The sequence below is a fragment of the Podarcis vaucheri genome (assembly GCF_965113315.1).
Source record: "Podarcis vaucheri genome assembly, chromosome: 12".
Classification (NCBI taxonomy): domain Eukaryota; kingdom Metazoa; phylum Chordata; class Lepidosauria; order Squamata; family Lacertidae; genus Podarcis; species Podarcis vaucheri.
Genome location: NC_138750.1, coordinates 52,318,273 through 52,339,845, shown reverse-complemented (window position 1 = coordinate 52,339,845; position 21,573 = coordinate 52,318,273). Strand labels below are relative to the sequence as shown.

Below are 21,573 nucleotides of genomic sequence, written 5' to 3'. Positions count from 1 at the left end.
ACTGCGGGAGGCAGTGGAAGACAGGAGTGCCTGGCATGCTCTGGTCCATGGGGTCATGAAGAGTCGGACACGACTAAACAATGACAAAGGGGAGACCCAGCAACATTAGTGGTGATGACCAACGTAAGTCCATTAATTTCAATAGGCCTGCTCTGAGTAGAATTTGGTTGGATGTAATCCAAACTCTCTCCAGCATGTCAGCATTTAGCTATCAAGCTGAGTTCAAAGTGCTGGCCCTGATGTGCAAAGCCCTATATAGCTTGGGGACAGGATACCCCAAAGAGTATATGCCCATATATGCCCAATCAATCACTGTGCCCTACAGGAGTAGGTCTCTTATCAGGAGGTCTGCCCCATACAATGTTGAAACTGGGCCTTTATTTTATCCGTATATATTTTATTCTTATAGCACACCCTGGGACCTCACTGTGATGGGCAGGTACAAAATTTAATAAAACAAAACAAACATTTATTTAAAGAGGGCTGGGTGGATTGACAGGTAGGTGGTGGGTCCTGGACAGAAGAGAAAAAACACAGTCCCATGTGGCTCTTTTGCATGCTTAATATTGGATTGCAATCTCTTTTGGGGGACACATAATCTGCTAGACATGTCACACAAATTTATGCCCATATTGGAAGGAAAACAACAAGACCTGCAATAAGTTAACTGACCTAGTGTGGAAGGGAGGGGCAGACAGCAAGGCAACTTATTCCTCCCCCACTGATTTATACTACCTGTAAATTATTTTTCTCAGGTTTTACTTCCTCCCTCCTTCTCTAGCCAGTTAGTATCAGATCTTTCTTTGGTTAACCAACATGACTCCATGATGGCCACATGTGAGCTTGTACACACACACACACACACACATACACACACATCAACAACAATGCAGGCACGGAGTCAGTTGCTACATGCTTAGCTTTTGTCAACCATCCCTTGCCTCCCCAGTTCAGAAGATAATTTCTTAAATAGCTTCTGTCCCCTGGTACAACCTCTGGTGATTAGGGAAGGACCATAGCTCAGGGGGGGACGCAGGTGGCGCTGTGGGTTAAACCACAGAGCCTAGGACTTGCCAATCAGAAGGTCGGTGGTTCAAACGGGGTGAGCTCCCATTGCTCAGTCCCTGCTCCCGCCAACATAGCAGTTGGAAAGCACGTCAAAGTGCAAGTAGATCAATAGGTACCGCTCCAGCGGGAAGGTAAACGGCGTTTCCGTGCACTGCTCTGGTTCACCAGAAGCAGCTTATTCATGCTAGCCACGTGACCTGGAAGCTGTACGCCGGCTCCCTCGGCCAATAAAGCGAGATGAGCACTGCAACCCCAGAGTCGGCCACGACTGGACCTAATGGTCAGGGATCCCTTTACCTTTATTGCTCAAGGGTAGAGCAGAAGATCCCAGCCTCTATTCTCAGCATAGCCAGGTAGGGCTGGGAGAGACTCCTTGTCTGAAACCCACCCACCTCTTCTAATAAACAGAACCAGGCCAGGAATGTCACCAAGGAGTCACCAAGCATGTGCCATAGGCCTACAGAGTGCTTGCATCATTATAAGGGCCTGGCTGTTCAATAATAATAATAATAATAATAATAATAATAATAATAATAATAATAATTTATTATTTATACCCCGCCCATATGGCTGGGCTTCTCCAGCCACTCTGGGCTGCTTCCCCAAAAAATTTAAAATACTGTAATACATCAAACATTAAAACAGGGCTGCCTTCAGATGTCTTCTAAAAGCCTGGTACTTGTTGTTCTCTTTGACATCTGGTGGGAGGGCGTTCCACAGGGCGGGTGCCACTACCGAGAAGGCCCTCTGCCTGGTTCCCTGTAACTTGGCTTCTCGCAGTGAGGGAACCGCCAGAAGGCCCTTGGTGCTGGACCTCAGTGTCTGGGCAGAACGATGGGGGTGGAGACGCTCCTTCAGGTATACTGGGCCGAGGCCGTCTTTGTATTCCCATTGAACCAGCAGGGACATAAAGGAGGAGTCACACTCCGATGACACTTGGCTGAGTGTCGTGCCTAATGAGCACAGCAGATCATCCCTGGTAGGTTTTGCCCCATGAATCAGTTGCCAAGACTGAAAGTCCCCACCTCTCCACAGCCGTCTAAGTCCCCTCCTCTCCAGGGTTTTCCCCAAACAATCGGAGACTGTGCCTGCCTGAAGCCAACCTCTCCTCCACCTTTTTTATGCCTCTTCTGGTTCTGGGAGACAAGTGGGGAGGGGAGCTTGTCACATCAGGAGGGGAAGACACCCATGACTCTTCACCAGCCTGACCCCTTGGCCTCCCTCCTCCCCGGCTTCAACTTCTGCCTATGATTCTTGCCTTCTGCCTGCCACAGACACTCCCAGATCACTAAGCCCTGTTACCCCTTCAGTTTCTGACAACCCCTCTTCGCAGTCTTCTCCCTCCTTTCTCTCTGACCACTCATTGTCGTCCTACCACCAGTCCCCTGCCTCTCAGCCTTCTTCCCTTGGTGGTTCCCCAGCTGGTTCCTCCCACCATTCCTTTGTGTCCAAGCAGTCCATGACATCATGGGACACAAAGAGGAGTAAGACTTTATTGCCTTCATCTCCTGTCCCTCTGGCAACTGCTCTCAGCAGTGGAGGGAGGGACATCAAGGCAGACCTTTGCCTCCTAAGGCAAAATTTGTAGATCTGGCACTGTATTTATTTATTTCATAAAATTTATATACCGCTTGACTGTAAAAAAAAAGCAAAACAAAACCTCAAGCAGTTTACCAAAAGAATGAAACAATATAACTATTTTAAACATTTGAATAATAATTAAAATCAGTGATAAGTGAAAACTGATATTTGGAATTCATTTCTATAAACACCGTAATAGGTTAAATAACAATCTTGTAATATTTATAAGTTCTGTTGTTTTTGTTTTGTATTGGATATGGGTGTCATTTCTTCCCCCCATTTCCTTTTTCTCTGCCCCCCCTTTTCATGCCTTATTTTATCCTGTGCACTTACAATTATATACACATTACTTTTTATCTTTCAATAAAGAATACACACACACACACACACGTAAACAGTCTCCATGTCTGGTTAGGCTTGTCTCAACAAAAATGTTATGATGTGCCATGCATAATTTCCTTTTGATTTCCTTTGATATTGTTGCTATTCTTACATCTTTCACAAACTGAAATGAACCAGCCATTTGCAACTCATTTTATAAACTGGTCATAACCCTCTTGCCCACTGGGACAAATTCAGGGCCTTGCTTCCAGTTCTGAACCAACGTTCTTCAAGAGGTTCATGAACAGAAGACATTCATGGTGAGCAGAATAAATTGAACAAATTGCCCAGGGATAAGATCTTAAGACTCCCATGACCGGGGAAAGCTGCCCATGAGAGCTGACTCTGAGTAGAGACTTCTACTCCGTCTCATCCCTCCTCCTCCTCACTCTCTCTCAGTGCCTTGTGTGGTTCTGATTGTCTATATTAAAAAAGAAAAAAGAAACAGTCTAGCAATGGAACAATCCTACCCTCTCAACATTTAAAAGCCCACCTCCAAAAATAAAAGGTCCTGGAAAAAATACCTCAATTTCAAGCTCATAGATTACTTTGGCTCCCAGAGGAAAGAGAAGCAATTTACTGGCTGCTGGTCTTACCAAGGAAAAGGTTAGAAGATTAAGAGACCAACCGCTGTTTGGATAAGTGGTTGGTAATTGCACATGCTGGCAATTATTACGTACCTCCATGTCTCTCCCTCTTACCTTTTTCTTCCCTCTCGTGCCATCAGGATTGAGCCGAAATGTCCCCGAATTCACAGTCCTCTTTGGACCTATTTTCTTGATGTCGTAGGCCAGCTCATCAGCAAGGGCCTTGCAAGCTGGGGTGGGAAACAGAAACACACATACAAAAAGGACACATCACTACCACTGTGGAAGCCGCAGTAGTAAAAATACAGCATGCACATTTTTGCAGAGGGACAGGGTCTATCCAAACAGAAGTTTCCTGTTCTTGCTCATCTATCCTGGACAGTCCCTTCTCCTCCTTCTCCTTTAAGCAGTCCCTTCCCTTTGGGACCCGATCTTCTAGCTAGCCTTGTCTGTGTACCTGTCTCAGGCCCCTCTGATGTTTGTGGACTGCCCTGGACCTTGAGTCCAGCTGTATCTGGACTATATACTCACCTCTGGCCCTTCTATCTGGACGGTGGCTTACAACCCTGACCCTGGACGGCTCTAACAGTGACCACCTATTTGTGCCCAACCTACTAGGGGTTTGCTGCATGTCTGGCACCATGAAAGGAGGGAGGTTGTCAAGTAAACGGCCCTATAATACAAGTGTGGTTGGCTGCATTTGCCTTGATAGACCACAAGCTATGTAGGCACCCACTATTGTAATCAGGCCATCTGAAAATTATCACATTGTGCCAGCATTGCTCAAATGTTAGGAATAGAAACCTCTCCACTAGAACTGAACTTCTTTGCCTTCTTAAGGAGAGATTTACAGGCATATCCAAAGTCCAAAGCACACATTCTACTCATGTAGAAACACCAGGCAGGCCCCACAAATAACCCAGAGATGCATTTTAAATAAAAGGACACATTCTACTCATATAAAAACACGCTGATTCCCGGACCATCCACGGGCCGGATTTAGAAGGCAATTGGGCCGGATCTGGCCCCCAGGCCTTAGTTTGCATATCCATGCTATATAGGGAGGTTTTTAAAAAAATGTTTAATGTTTTTATATATGCTGGAAGCTGCCCAGAGTGGCTGGGGCAACACAGTCAGATGTGTGGGGTATAAATAATAAAATTCTTATGGAATACGACATCCCTCTTTTCATTGGAGAAATGTTGGAGGGTATGCTATGTCCTTATGTTTGATACATTCCTAGAATATCGCCCCAGTTTTGAATGAACTGAATTAGCTACTAAGTAGTTTCCAGGCAAGGTACGCGGGTGGCACTGTGGGTTAAGCCACAGAGCGTAGGACTTGCCGATCAGAAGGTCAGCGGTTCGAATCCCCGAGACGGGGTGAGCTCCCATTGCTCGGTCCCTGCTCCTGCCAACCTAGCAGTTCGAAAGCATGTCAAAGTGCAAGTAGATAAATAGGTACCGCTCCAGCAGGAAGGTAAACAGCGTTTCTGTGTGCTGCTCTGGTTCACCAGAAGCAGCTAAGTCATGCTGGCCACATGACCCAGAGGCTGTACACTGGCTCCCTCGGCGAATAAAGTGAGATGAGCGCCGCAACCCCAGAGTCGGTCACAACTGGACCTAATGGTCAGGGGTTCCTTTACCTTTTTAGTTTCCAGGCACAACTGAAGGCTTCTTTTATTTTACTTTTTAAAGCTCTTAACATGATCTGCCTCCAAGTTCCCCAGTCAGAGGCGCCATCCCAGCAATGACCAGGTGTTGGAGATAAACAATAGTGAACGACCATCTTTCTCTCCCACTTGCCAGCAATATTAAAAATTCACTTTTTAGACACAGAACATATATCCAGAGTCTTCTGAAAAAAATATGGGGTTAAGAAATATATCCCTCTATATGTGTGTGTGTTTAAAGACATAAAAAGGAGGAATGAAATTCTCACAAAACAAGATACCTCTGCCAGCTGTGGCTGTAGGAGAAATACAATATCGTGGGGGTTGCCAGCAAGCTGTGTACTCACAGGTGTTAAGGATGTTTTTTTTTTTTTTTATAATAATTTTTATTACATTTTTTACAGAAATAACAAAAAGATCAAAAAGTAAGAAGAAAAAAAAGACCAGAAGAAAAGGAAAAAGAAAAACACGACCATTTCGATAACTCATTTCAAATTTCCATTGGACTTCCCCCATCCCTCGCAGAATGCATTTCTTAACAATAAATTTATCAGCAAATTATATCCTTATTTCGTATGTTTCTTTCTATTTTCAATTACAGTTTAAATTTAAATCTCTTGATCAATATATACTCTGAGCAATATACCATAATATCGTTTTTACCCATTTAAACCTTGGTTCTTTCATAAATCTTGTCAAATTTCATAAATAATTAAGTTAAGTTAAGGATGTTAAGGACTATGGACTCTCTTCATCATTTGTCATCCCCGTTTAAACAAAAGCCTAATGCAGAAGTTAGAATTAAGAAGTGAAAGAAGCACCACCAGGCATGCAAACCGGGCTTTATGGCCAATTCTGCCCATGAAATAGCACACCAAGGCACCGAATCCAGTGTTTGGATCAGCCAAAACATTTATTTTTACAGCTCCCAGGGCTAGGCTGGAAAAGACTCAGCTGCACCCAGAGGAAGGGTGGATAATTCCATTGTGGAATGGGGCACTCAGTAATTCCTTTAAATGCATGGTCTTTAACATCCCCTCCCCCACAGCAGATATTCCTTCGAAATTGGGGTCTCTCTCACTCCAAGCCTCAGTACAGAGGTGGTGCATCTTTTCCCAGGCTATTCCATCATGTATTTGCATATCATAAAAAAATTGCCCGTAGAATGTGTTTGGGGGGGGAGGAAGGGGGGGATAAAATATTAAGAGAGTTGTTTACATGGAAAGTGCATTCCAAACTATATGCAGACACACAGAGAGAAAATAACACTTTGTCACTATAGAATATTAATATATAGCTGGGTCTGGGTGTCTCCATAGTACCTCTTCCTGAGAATAATTCTTGGAAAGAAGCTATGAGCATGAGAATAGTCTCATGCGCAGCACCTGAAAAGTCTACGGCGCAGATGACGACAGCCTTTTCATTCAATGGCTAGCTGATGCACATTGAGAGAAGGCAACTTTTTAATGCTGCTTGGGCCTGTGATGGCACCACCAGGGGACTTTGTTTGCTTTTAAAAAAGTTATTTACAATTTATTTGCCCTGCCTGCTTCTTCTGGTTTCAGGGCCAAAGAAGACAAGGCAGGGGACAGCTAGGATTCTGTCTTCCATGGCTTGTGAAGTTTATTTCTAAATGTAAAGTAGTTGGGAGAAGCAAGTAACTTCAGGGAAGTAGCACAGCAGAAGTGGTTTTTAATCCACTAGCACCCAAAGGTGCTGTTTGTCCCATGGAGGTGATGGTCAGCCAGGGATGGTTGGATCTATAGATTTCTGGTTTTTCTCAGTTTCTCATTTTTCCAGCCTACAGTTCTTTTCTCCACAGTTCCACATCACATCACTTTTTTATTTTATTTTTTAAAACACCTCATGAAAATCAACATTCCAAAAATAATTGTAATAGAGAAACTTTGGGTAATAAGCAATATTATGCGGTAGAAAAAGTTTGAGTATAAATGCTGTGATAGTGAGGGTGGGAGTCAACTTATGAAACTATGTATTTGATTTGAAGGTTATTGTGAAAATGTTTGGGAAAAGTAATAAAAACTTATATATATGCAAAAGAAAGAAAACGAGCATTTCGGTGCAAATTTCTCCCAGTATACACATTTTTAATGCAACTGTGCCTACTATAAACATTTTCACAAAGCAATTTCACATAACATAACACATTTCGGTATGCAATTTTCAGTAATATATGAATTCACATGTGGATGCCACCCAAGCGTACGCATTTTTGTACACCTTTCTTGGTTGTGAAACTGCATTGCAAGATTCGGAAAAGCGTGAATGTCTCCTGGCTGCTTCCTCCTTGTTCTCCTCAGCTCAGAACTTTCAGACCTGATCTACCCATCACACGAAACGAGGCAGTAGAATGGAATGGCCGAAATCCCAGTTTGTACCACTTTAGACCAGGCTGTACCGCTTTGTGTCTCTGAATGGCTCCCGATGTGAAAAAGAAATTCCTGCAGGTTGCAAACTAGCCTTTTGCAGAGGAAGGTTTGGTGTAGCCTCTTGCATGATGTGCTAGTGGTGGCTTGGAACTTGGAGCCCCAGTGTGTGTCAAAGATCAAGCTTGCAGTGGGACCTGACCCTTGGGAAAGCCAGCCTGCACACCACCCCCACCTCTGGCCAGAGGAGGGAACTACATGCTGACCAACTGGACCAGCACATTAGCCTTTCCCCCCCCCCCACAACAGTAGGCTAAAGTGAGTCCAGTGACGCAAGTGGAACAGGTTAGTGGTAGAGCATCAGCTATGCATGCAAACGTTTCTGGGTTCAAACCCTGGCATCTCCAGGCAGGGCTGGGAAAGATCCTGGAGAGCCACAGCTGGTTAATGTAGACCAGGGATGGGGTGCCTATGGCCCTTCAACTGCTGCTGGACTCCAACTCCCATCACTCCTGGGCAGCAGAGCCAATGCTCTGGGAGGAGAATAATAATAATTTATTATTTATACCCCACCCATCTGGCTGAGTTTCCCCAGCCACTCTGGGTGGCTTCCAATCAAGTGTTATAAACAATACAGCATTCAATATTAAAAACTTCCCTAATCAGGGCTGCCTTCAGATGTCTTTTAAAGATAAGACAGCTGCTTATTTCCTTCACATCTGAAGGGAGGGCGTTCCACAGGGCGGGAATGGTACAATTCCACAGGATGGGAATTGTAGATTGAAATTGAACTGAAATACTTTATTGTCACTTGTACAACTTGTATACAGTGAGATTACACAAGCACCCCCCAGTCAGCTCTCTTAGTCTTAATTCCCCTCGTTTACTGACGCACACCCACCAAACCCGAAAGTCAGTTGCCCTGTTGTTATCTTTTCATTCAGCAGCCTAACAGCCCATGGATAGAAGCTGTTCTTTACCCTGTTGGTGCGACTAATCAGGCTTCTATATCTTCTGCCCGAGGGCAGGAGATCAAGAAAGTGCGGGGCAGGGTATGAATCACCCCTGAGAATTTTCCTCACTCTCCTAAGGCAACGTTCTTCTGCAATGTCATCCAGTGGATTCACGGGACAGCCTATAATATATTGTGCTATATTCACCACCCTCTGTAGGCACTTCCTAGCAGTTGATGTCAAACCAGCGTGCCACACCGTGATGCAGTATGAAAGGACACAGGCCCACTGTCCCCCCGATATAGACAACAGGACCCTTGATGGACCAATGGTCTGACTCGTTACACAGCTTCATACATGACACTCCATGAACCATTCAAAAACTAGATTGCCACCAGCCTTTTTTCTTTTTCCACCAACACTGCTTCTGTGGTCCTTGACTGCTGTTTGGTCTGCAGACATGGGCTGACCATGCTTATATCTCCACCGCATGGAATACTTCAGCTGCTAATCACTGCAGATTGCTGGCGTATCGATCTGTCTCAAGAGACAATGGAGTGAAGTCAAACTTCTGTGTTAGCAGCACCGAGGTGACCTCCCTGGGGCACAAGCCTGGGCAATGTGTCTGGAAGTCCTGGTCTGCCCAGATGACAATACCCCCCTCTCAACCTCACTGATGTGGTCCAAAGGAGAGCAGAGCAATATGTCTGGCACCAGCTTGGCCGCAGGAGTTGCCAGAAGGAGGCGGGCAGACATCCCTAGCCCTAACCTGGAGATGTCAGGGTTGAACCCAGGACCTTCTGGATACAAAGCAGATGCTCTGCTGTTGAGCTGCTCAGCAAAACTGGACCCAAGACCCTTGGGATGCAGGTTTAAGATGCAGCTAGGCTCTCCTCAAGCAGCTCTCCCTAACCTTGACCAATGTTGTCGGGCGACAGCTCCCATTGTCTCTGACCATTGGCCACATTAGTTGGGACTGATGGACGTTGTTGTTTAGTCGTTTAGTCGTGTCCGACTCTTCATGACCCCATGGACCAGAGCACACCAGGCACTCCTGTCTTCCACTGCCTCCTGCAGCTTGGTCAAACTCATGCTGGTAGCTTCGAGAACACTGTCCAACCATCTCGTCCTCTGTCGTCCCCTTCTCCTCGTGCCCTCCATCTTTCCCAACATCAGGGTCTTTTCCAGGGAGTCTTCTCTTCTCATGAGGTGGCCAAAGTATTGGAGCCTCAGCTTCAGGATCTGTCCTTCCAGTGAGCACTCAGGGCTGATTTCCTTAAGAATGGAGAGGTTTGATCTTCTTGCAGTCCATGGGACTCTCAAGAGTCTCCTCCAGCACCATAATTCAAAAGCATCCATTCTTCGGCCATCAGCCTTCTTTATGGTCCAGCTCTCACTTCCATACTCCATACATCACTATGTTGTCAGGTACCAGCTCCCATTGTCTCTGACCATTGACTACATTAGTTGGGGCTGATGGGCACTGCAGTCCAAAACATCTGGTGGGCATCCAGTTGGGGAAGGTGGTCCTAAAAGCTTAGTGAAACACTTCAGCATCTTTGCAAATATATAGCACCTAAAGCAAATATATTCAACTGAGCCGTTCTACCTTGTGGTGAAGGGAGAGGTTCCATGGGGAGAGGGGCTGTCCTTTCCTGGAGGGGAGAGGAGGATTTTGTTTCCTGTCTAGTTAGAGATTTGGCACCTTTCAAAGGGGAATACCATCTGTTCCAATACAAACACCCTTTCCCCCCTTCGCAGAAGAAACTGATTTCCCAATAAAGTGTCAAGAGATAACAAAGTCTGTTCCAACTAAGCTCATCTGTTTAGTGCCTGGGGGAGCCCTTGGCTGATAAGGCATTGGCTGTTCCTGCAAGGAGGGGCCCCTGTTTAGTCAGCTATTCACAATTTGCTACAAGTCAGAGCTGCTATTGGCTGCCTGGCTCTCATTTATACAGAAACGCTATAGGAGTTAAAAACAAAAGTGGTTTACAAATGCCTGGCTTTTTTTTGTACCCTGGAAGTTATACCTGTTTTATCCCACAAGCATGGAAGTCTAGGATATGGAAGCTGCAGTCCTCCAGATGCTGTTGGACTCCAACTCCCATCAGCCCCAGCCAGCATGGCCACGACTCAGGGACGGTGGATGATGGGAGTTGTAGTCCAATAACATCTGGGCAGCCACAGGTTCTCCACCTTGATACAAGCTCTGTATCTTTTTTTTAAAAGGGTGAGCTCCTCACATACATAGCTGCTGCCAGACAAGGTAACTCTATCCTAAAAGCTGTCTATCAAGAGCTCCACACAAATCTCACTAAAAACTTCTTAGCTGCTGCCAAGAAAAGCGCCTCCTCCTTTGCAGCTCTCCAGCGATGAAACAGCTTGCTAGGTTCATGCTTTCAAGATGTATTAGCTGTTCTAATGAACTGGGAGAACTCTGTGTATTTTTGTCTTAAAATGCGCACACATTCTTGCAGCTAGGAGCCGCAGGATAACCATATGGCTAAAACATTTCTGACAAATTAAGATCAAGTTTCTGTTCAGTCAGGATTTATTTATACTTGATGTTAATTAGGATATGGACTGCTGCTGCGGGTGGTGGAACTACCAAGAGATCTTCTCCTGCCAACCTTAATATCCAAGAGGGTCTGCAGGGAAGGAGATGGCTTCGTTCAGGTATTACAGCCTTGCACCAACATGAAGAAGAGCATAAGAAGAGTTTGCTGGATCAGACCAATGGGCCGCCTGAACCAGCATCCTGTTCCCTCCACATCCTTGTGCGAAACCTGCAAGCACTGGTCAATTCAGAGGCATTACTTCCTCCGACCGCTGAGGCAGAGCAGAGCCATCATTGGCAGCGACAACTGATAACCTTGTCCTCCATAGATTTGTTCAGTCCTCTTTTAAAGCCATCCAAGTTGGTCGCCCTCAGTGCCTCCAGTGGCAGTGAGTTCCACAGTTTAACTATGCACTACTTTTTTTAATGATGTTCAGTTGCTCCAGCGGCCCTCTAAACTGTTACAATATTGAAGCAATGCAGCCACGAGCTACTGCTAGCTTGAAAGTAAAACATAATGGGAATGTTGGGACTGTTCCGTGGGAAACAGAGGGACAGTCAATTCATAGTGCAGAGGGCACCGGAATTAGCTCAGAGTGTAATATGAGCTGTACAGGAAGTACAGGAGGAGTTTGTCTCTCGGCTGTTGGAGTTTGAAGGGAGCAGTCATGTTTTCTGTAATGCTGCAAAGACAGAAATAAAGGCATGTACATACGTTTCTGTCTATCTCTTTCCCCTGCCTGGGGGGGCAGGAAAGAGTGGTGTGTTCTTCTCACGCTGAGAAGGATCGCCTATCGCGACCTCTGCCTGGATCTTGCCGGGAAAGCAGACAGGGAGGTCAACAGGACACCAAGCCGGGTGCCTGGGAGAGTTGCCAGTTTCTCCTGATAAAGGCTTGATTTCCGACATAAACACCACCTTAAAGATTGCTTCTCCTTCCTCTCCTGCTGGAAGGAACGCAAGGCATGCTGACCGCGGGTGACCAGAATAAAAGAGCTGGGCACTGCGTTGCTCAGTAGCAGTGGAGCTTGGTCTGCTATTGAGTGAATGGGACTGTGTCCAGCCAACAACACCCAGCCTTCCTAGTGACACCTGGTCCAGAGGGTGGTCCTGGCTGTCAGCATCCTCTGTCTTATTTCTTGGTGTTGCCCTTCTGGAGCTCAGCAGGAAAAGAGATGGGGTCAAGGCTCTTAATCACAGGGTTTGGGGTTCAAGCCCTGCATTGGGCAAAAAAATGTCTGTATTGCATGGAGTTTAGACTCGATGGTCCTTGTGCTCCCCTCTGACCCTGCAATTCGGTGACTTAGAATCATAGAATCATAGAGTTGGAAGAGACCACAAGGGCCATCGAGTCCAACCCCCTGCCAAGCAGGAAACACCATCAGAGCACTCCTGACATATGGTTGTCAAGCCTCTGCTTAAAGACCTCCAAAGTAGGAGACTCCACCACACTCCTTGGCAGCAAATTCCACTGTCGAACAGCTCTTACTGTCAGGAAGTTCTTCCTAATGTTTAGGTGGAATCTTCTTTCTTGTAGTTTGGATCCATTGCTCCGTGTCCGCTTCTCCGGAGCAGCAGAAAACAACCTTTCTCCCTCCTCTATGTGACATCCTTTTATATATTTGAACATGGCTATCATATCACCCCTTAACCTCCTCTTCTCCAGGCTAAACATGCCCAGCTCCCTTAGCCGTTCCTCATAAGGCATCGTTTCCAGGCCTTTGACCATTTTGGTTGCCCACCTCTGGACACGTTCTAGTTTGTCAGTGTCCTTCTTGAATTGTGGTGCCCAGAACTGGACACAGTACTCCAGGTGTGGTCTGACCAGAGCAGAATACAGTAGCACTATTACTTCCCTTGATCTAGATGCTATACTCCTATTGATGCAGCCCAGAATTGCATTGGCTTTTTTAGCTGCCGCGTCACACTGTTGGCTCATGTCAAGTTTGTGGTCAACCAAGACTCCTAGATCCTTTTCACATGTACTGCTCTCAAGCCAGGTGTCCCCCATCTTGTATTTGTGCCTCTCATTTTTTTTGCCCAAGTGCAATACTTTACATTTCTCCCTGTTAAAATTCATCTTGTTTATTTTTGCCCAGTTCTCTAATCTGTCAAGGTCGTTTTGAAGTGTGATCCTGTCCTCTGGGGTGTTAGCCACCCCTCCCAGTTTGGTGTCATCTGCAAATTTGATCAGGATGCCCTTGAGTCCATCATCCAAGTCGTTGATAAAGATGTTGAATAAGACCGGGCCCAAGACAGAACCCTGTGGCACCCCACTAGTCACTCTTCTCCAGGATGAAGAGGAACCATTGATGAGCACCCTTTGGGTTCGGTCAGTCAGCCAGTTACAAATCCACTGAGTGGTAGCATAGTCAAGACCGCATTTTACCAGCTTCTTTACAAGAATATCATGGGGCACCTTGTCAAATGCCTTGCTGAAATCAAGGTAGGCTACATCCACTGCATTCCCTTCATCTACCAGGCTTGTAACTTCAAGTCCTCCTCCTCCACAGTGGACCTTTCCACCCAAGGAGACCCCTGGCAATAGGGTCAGGAGGCCACTCGTGCAGAACTCTGTGCTTCCCATTGGGTCTGCTGCCACTGTAGCCTTTGAGGTCTGGGTGGTGAAGGGGAAGAGTTGGGAATCAAGGCTGTGCTCAGATGAGTCACTGCGGTGTTCAGACATACCATCCATGTGCAGAAGCACTCCAGGCTACCTTGAGATGTTGGTTGGTTCTTGGAGATCAGCCTTTGCCAACCACATAGGAGCAAACGCCTAGGACCGAGGGGTCTTCACTCCCATAATAAAATATGCCCCTCCAATGTTGATGGGCATTGCCATTCAAATGGTATATGAGCACCACATCATGATCAATTATGCAGGGTGGGGCTTACTTGGGTACCCCAAATATTTTAGTTAAGTTGGCACTCCTAGTCAACCAGGTGCCCTCTGGACATTTTGGACTACAGCTCCCATCAGCCCCAGCCAGCACGGGATGGGAACTGTAGTTCTTGGAGGGTACCAAGCTGGAGAAGGCTATTCTGGGTCCTCCAGTTGTGTCAAATGTCTCTGTGGGGTCCCATATCACTGCCTCCAAAGAAAACTGCCCAGGGTCTGAGATGGGCAGGATCCTGGCACAGACTGGGAACCCTCGGTGGTGCTTGATGCAGAACTGGGACTGTGTTTCTGGTACTCCCTTGCACCAACAGCAGAGGGCGCTCTGCATGTTTCTTTTGCCCCACTGCCTCAGTGCCCCCAGATGACAGATGAGGCCCATTCCATCTGAACGCTTGTTCCAGTCCTCCTCTAAAATTAATTAAGTCCGGAGATCAGGCGGCCGGGAAGGGCTGATGAAGCTGTGAAATTTTCAGTTGAAACCATCTTTCAACTCCTGCCAAGGCCTTGTGTGGGAGCTGGAAATGATTTAGAAAGGTTGAGAGGAGGCCAAACAGCCAGTAATTGAATAATCCAGCCCAGATAGGAAACCAAAGCAGAAGCAAAGGGGGCTTTTGCATCCTGACAAGTTAGCACTGGTTCAGAAGCCTGGAAATAAATACTAAAATAACAGGGTTATTCCTCAAGACAGAATGAGCACGTCTCTCAGTTGTCATCCTGAATGGAAGATAATTGCCTCGATGCCTGACTCACTCCCAGGACCAAATATGCAGCCGTGTAACCTGCTGTCACACATTTCTTCACTGGCCGGCAATTCCTTTGATAAATAAAGCATTTGCCTTGAATTTGCCAAAGCAAATATCCACACAAAGGCACCATATTGCAAATGCAAATTCTGGAGGTACCTGGTGATGCAGCACAGAGGGACACGGAGCGGGGGGTGGGGGGAAGCAGAGCATCAAGTCTTTTGCTCCAGAAACTCACAACCTGTAAGCTGAGAACAAACCTTAGCTGCATGTTGCGTTTTGTTTGGCAGTGAAAACCCCACAATCCATTTTTTCGGGCATAATGCTGTCAGGATTCGGTGTTTTCTTCCCTCCAGACTGGAAAGATGCAATCACAACTGTTAAGTTGTGGGTGAACATATCAGACGACACAGCAATTCTTCAGACAGCTCTTGTTTATTCACAGGCCAGAACAGAACTGAGCTGAAGGGTTCAGCCAGCCTGCTTATATAGAGCTCAACTACAACGCAACAGTAACAACTTTCTGTAACTATCCAATCACTGAATGTCACTTTCAATTCCTTATTTGCATATGCGGACCTGAGTGAAAACTATCTACAGTATCCCCCTGCTGGCCCAGGGTGAGAACTTCAGTACATAACATCAACAAACCATTACCTGTGATTTACTGCAGGGCTGAGGCACAGCCAGGTGAGGCTCTTTTGGCTGGTGGGCGGGGTCACATGCTACAAGTCACATGGTTCAAGTCCCCACTTGAGTCTTCCTTTGCAGCCCTCCAGTGGCGGACTTGGGGCTTTCAAATATCAGTGGCCCCCTGTGTGACACCAAAATCCAGCAACTTCCCTCCCCTCGTCTTCTTTTCTGCATTATTCTTGAGGGGCCCTCTCAGCTCAGCTCCCCTAAATCCACCGCTGAGCCTGGCTTACATTCCAGTTACAGTGCCACAGATTCCTGCCCCACTTTTGACAGGGATCAGCTCTGCTTCAGTCAGGCTTGCGATCAGCAGGGATTGGGCCCACTCAGCTCTGATCAGGAACTTCCAAGCAGAACCATTATAATTTTTAATAATAATAAATGTATTATTTATATGCCACCCATCTTGACTGGGTTGCCCCAGCCATTCTGGGCAGTTCCCAACAAAACATTAAAAACACAAAATTCTCAGAGGGGCTCACATTTGGCACCAGATTCATTATTATATTTATTAAATTTGTATACCGCCTTTCGCCCGAAGAAAATTTGTATACCGCCTTTCGCCTTTCACAGGGCAGTTCACAACATTTAAAGGGCAGCAGGCACAAATTCCACTTGTGGAAGAGCAATCAGGAACACCATGGTTCCCCTGCAGCCACAGCTTTACCTGCCCCACACCTGCCATCAGGTGGGGGCAGGGATGCCAACCTGGATAAAATATGGGGGGGGGGAGGAATCTGGTAAGCCCTACCCCGCATAATCTATCACAAACCATTTGAATGGCAATGCCCATTTATTGGGGGGGGGCAGCGGTCCCTCAAATATTTTATTGGGGGGCCAAGGGACCTCAGCTCCTAGGAATTGGCTCCTATGGGTGGGAGGCAGGTGGGTGGTGGCTGTGGTGGGGGGTGGGAATGGCCTTTCAGGCCAAATTCCACAAGCTGGAAGCTCCCTTCTGTGAACAAGGCCAGGAAGCCTTGAGGAAGTTTAGAACCTTAAATCTCCCTAGGCGAAGCCTGATACTTTAGCCACTACCCCACAAGCTACTTTTAATATCCACCTTTCCCCACCTTTTACTATTAGAATCGTCATTAGGTAGCCGAGGTGGGTGTTAAGTTGTGGGTGAACATCTCAAACGACACAGCTCTTGTTTATTCACAGGCCAGAACAGAACTGAACTGAAGGGTTCAGTCAACCTGCTTATACAGAGCACAACTACAAAGCAACAGTAACAACTTTCTGTAACTATCCAATCACTGAATGTCACTTTCAATTCCTTATTTGCATATGCGGACCTGAGTGAAAACTATCTACAGTATCCCCCTGCTGGCCCAGGGTGAGAACTTCAGTACATAACAGTGGGTTTGTTTGTTTGTTTGTTTAAAGGAAGGTCACATCCTTCAGTACTTCTCAGGCTCTGCAGAACTCTGTGATTCCAAAATGGCAAACCGACGGGCCAAAATATAAAACTCAGCACCAGCGGCAACACAGTACAGACGTTCACACATACACTGCAGATCCTCAGCCCCAAAATAACTTATTTTACAGATAGATTATACCCGATTCACAGTGCAATCCTAGACACAGTTCAGTTGGTGGGTGTATGACTGCATCCCAAAGCAGTGTTTCTCATCACCTGCAACCAAATTCTATCCCTTTATCACAGACGCTGGTTGCCCACCTTAATATTTGAGAGAGGCTATTAATTTTACCTTTCTCGTTCTTTCCTGGACTGGATTCAGCCACTCCTGTGTGGAAAGCCTAACAACTGCCTTCCAATGTGCAGCATTCCCAAGGGGAAGCTTGACTGTCATTACGGATATTTCCCTGCAATGTTGCAGTCTGCAGACAGCGTTGGGCACCTTCTAGGGAGCCCTTGCAGACTCTGCAACTGGCCACCGTCCCCTTGCATGAACTGAAAGTGAATACGCAGAACTGGCTGCAACCCGCGGACCTTCCACTCCAGATAAATGCAAGTGGCTTGGCAAAGGAATCGGCTGGAGAAGGTTCCTTGTGGGGCATTTTGGCTTCACGGCACACTGCTCCAACCTGTGTGTTCCTTGGCTGGTCTTTTTTTTTTAAAAAAATAGTTTTTACTGGTTTTTCAATATATACATCCTTTATGAAATATCTCTCTAACAATTTTCCATTTTTTCCTGCCCCCCTCCCCTGGACTTCTCTCATACTTCCACTTTGTTTTACTTTCAATTTATTCATCTTGCATATTATTTCCCCAATTAATTCCTAATACATTTACATCTATTATATTATTATTATTATTATTATTATTATTATTATTATTATTATTATTATTTACATTTGTGAATGTTTACTCAAACCCTGCCAATGAGTCCAGCTCTTCATGTTGTCTCTTCATATATATTTTAAATGGTTCCCATTCTCTTTTAAAGTCTTTGTTGTCCCTTTCATGTAATCTATCTGTTATTTTTGCTAATTCTGCATATTCCATGATTTTCTCTTGCCATTGTTCTTTCATTGGGGTTCTTTCTGTCTTCCAAGCTTGTGTTGGTATACCGGTAATTCTTGCCACTGTTGTTGCATACATAAATAATTTCCAGTTGTCTTTTCTTATTTCTTGATCTAAAATCCCTAGGAGGAATGCTTCTGGTTCCTTAACGTAAGTCTTTTCAAACTTTTTTTTTCAATTCATTATATATCATTTCCCAATAATTTCTGACCTTTTTTAATTCCCAACACATATGATAAAATGTACCATCTTTTTCTTTACATCTCCAACAAGTTTTTGATCCTGTCTTATACATTTTAGCCACTTCCACTGGTGTAATGTACCATCTATACATCATTTTCATATAATTCTCTTTCAATAAAATACAGTCTGTAAATTTAAAATTTGCTTTCCACATCCTTTCCCAATCTTCAAATTGTATATCATGACCGAAATCTTCAGCCCACTTCCTTGGCTGGTCTTAAGCACTTTTGTTGCTGCTCAGCACTGAATGCTCCTTTCGGTGGAACATTTTTAGTCTTAGGAAAAAACTTGATCAATTCTATGCCGTGGCATTTGTCAATGAATCAGTGGGATGCCCGGCTTCATTAGGCAGCCTTGCAGGCTGATATCTGACATGCAAAGCAGGGCTGTTAACAATAAGATTACACAGAACCAGAGCCCTCTTGTTGAGCACAAGGCAGAAATCTGGCTAGTCTGGATTCTGTAAAGGTCTTAGCAACCATAGCCAATCCCAAGTCATCTGAAAGGCCGATGAGTTAAAATAACTTGGGTCTCGTGCAAATTAACCATTATGCTATGGAGAAGGCATCCAAGCCTGCAATGAGGGGGTGTGGTTATGGGGTAAAATAGCAGTGGGGATCCTCTGTCCCATGGGGGCCTAACTAGGCCTAGTAGGGGTCCTAATTTGGCCAATATGCCCATTTCCCCCAAACCAGGTCCACCTGACTTTCCCCTGACATCATACATGACTTCAGGTGTGGACAGGTAAACAAACAAGATGGTTCCTAGACAAGCAGGGCTCCCTCTCAGCTGATTAGCATGGACACAGAGCCCCACTTGGATCAGCACCATGGGATCCTGCCAGGATCTGTCAGAGGGGAAAGAGAAATGGGAGGAGATCTTACGTGCCTAGACTCTGTTGGCAGCTTAGGATGAAAACATAGACTTGAGGGTGGAGCCAGCAAGTGGGATCCTGATTCCTCCCTTCCCTATCCATGAAGTGTCTTTGCTCATGGATGTTTCTCTGGGTGGCACTGTTTTTTCTTTATTTTAAGTTATTTCACTGAATGGATTGTTATTGATTGCTTTGGCCACACCCAACATTGGAATGCCGCCTAAGGGAGAATTAAATAGCAATGAAAAAGAACCAACTGGACACAATAATCTTTTCAAAAGCATCGTCTTGGGAATTCTACAGCATTTCCCTTCCCACCAGTTCCATCTGCAGCAGACCAGTGTGTGTCAAAAGGAAATGGTGAAATTTCCGTGGGGTGGTGGCATAGGAAACACTGTACACTGAAATACACTCCAGAGTAGAGTCCGGAAATTAACTGGAGAACAAGAGTACTGCTGCAACCTGCTTTCAACCACAGCAGGGAAACACCTCTGTTTCTTGCGTAGATCTCATTCTGGGTGGGAGAACGATGGCTGCTACAGCTCTTGGTCCCTTTAAATCCATGCGCATCTGTAAGCCACATCAATTGCCGCCTTGTTTCCTTCTGCTACTTTTCAGGAAACACAAGGTGGTCTGTCTCTCAAAACTGCCGCGCTTGCATCACCCAAACCAGACTTTTGTCAAGGGATCCGGGGACTGACGAGCGGCGGCTTTTGCAGCCACCGACACTCATAAGGGAGGATTTATTTCAATATGTTGCTGAAACTACTTCGTGTCAGGTTATCCGTCTCAGGGGGGAACGCACGTTTCTTATAGCTCATTGTGCCATCTGTTAAAAGACACAGCCACTTGTCTCTCTGCTCGGCGACCACAGATGGAGAGTTTTCCCCTCCTGCCTGCAACTGTCAATAGATGACAAAGCCTTGTTGTTTTGGAGCCAGGAAGAATTGCAGAGGAGGATGAGAGGGCAACATGGGTGCTCCTGAATGGACCGACTCCCTGCATAGAGGTACTAGGTTATGCAGAATGCACTGTGCCAGCCAGCAAGGACAAGTTCTATAAGGATTTCAGTATCTTCAAGCTGGTTTGATATTAAGAGCTGTTTATAACTGAAGTATCAAATAAAGTAACATGGGGAACGTTAACTGTGTTCAACGGCCCTGGCTCCCAGAGAAATAAATATAGGATTGCAGCCTTATTTGTGCAAATAAAATGGTCAATATGAACGTGGGTGGCGCTGTGGGTTAAACCACAGAGCCTAGGACTTGCTGATAAGAAGGTCAGCGGTTCGAATTCCCGCGACGGGGTGAGCTCCCGTTGCTCGGTCCCTGCTCCTGCCAACCTAGCAGTTCGAAAGCACGTCAAAGTGCAAGTAGATAAATAGGTACTGCTCCGGCAGGAAGGTAAATGGCATTTCCGTGCGCTGCTCTGGTTCACCAGAAGTGGCTTAGTCATGCTGGCCACGTGACCTGGAAGCTGTACGCCAGCTCCCTCGGCCAATAAAGCGAGATGAGCGCCACAACCCTGCGACTGGACCTAATGGTCACGACTGGATCTAATGGTCAGGGGTCCCTTCACCTTTACCTTTATGAACGTATCACTTACTTTTGGTAGTAGTATTAAACGTGCATGCTATATACATCAGCAATGCTTTCCTTATAACTACTAAGACCCAAGCTGGTCATGCAAAATAAACCCTAGGAACAGATCTATATATTCAGAGAACTCCTATGGTACAGTGTCCCAGAAATAGAGACATTGCAGATTGAATGTGGGTGACTGACTTTATTCTTGAATGCTTCCCTGCATCAAAATCTCCCTGCCCATGGAAAATCAGCAGGCCAAGGAAGGCAGTCCATCTTAGCCATGTTTTCTATGTGTGGGGGCTTTAAAACGAGGGAGCTCTCAAGCATGCAACCTCTTGCCTACAGCATATTGGACTAGAAGACAGTGTTTGATTGGCCCTTTGAAAAATATCTTTGGATTTACAATCATACCTCAATTCGGGTGGGGGGGTTATTGGGTTGTTTTTATTTTGATTCTGTATTTTGTGATTTTATATTTTGATTTTATTCTGTGAACTGCCCTGAGACCTCCCAGTATAGGGCGGTATATAAATTCAATAAATTCAATAAATAATAATAATAGTGTGTGATGCGCCTCCATGTGTGAATCAACTGCTGCAAGGGCCACTCTTAAGACATCTCTGCAGCATTGGTGGTGCTTCTCCGCGGTGCATCTCACGCCACCGTCCTGGAAATGCACGCAACAGGGGATTACGTGGGAAGAGTAGGTGAGACAGCAGCAAAATAAACAACCAAATTCTGCGCTCCTAAACAGGGTCTTTCTCATTATGTTGCTGGAGCAGTGGGAGAGGCAGCCACATGAAAACCAAAGAGTAGGACCCTGAACATGGAGTGGTGTTCAGCATTTTACTCAGCTTTAAC

The 21,573-nt window shown here is 45.8% G+C and overlaps 2 protein-coding genes across 3 annotated transcripts in view; one reads left to right on the top strand and one right to left on the bottom strand.

The window, feature by feature from the left end:
• Window positions 1-21,573, bottom strand: part of CNPY1 (canopy FGF signaling regulator 1) — a 55,114-nt gene that overhangs the window by 26,889 nt on the left and 6,652 nt on the right. The window contains exon 3 of the mRNA XM_082192660.1: window positions 3,732-3,847. Coding sequence (XP_082048786.1) covers window positions 3,732-3,847 — 116 coding nt within the window. The remainder of the gene's footprint in view (window positions 1-3,731; window positions 3,848-21,573) is intronic.
• The window catches only part of HTR5A (5-hydroxytryptamine receptor 5A), a 292,809-nt gene that overhangs the window by 267,513 nt on the left and 3,723 nt on the right, over window positions 1-21,573 (top strand). The window lies entirely within an intron of this gene.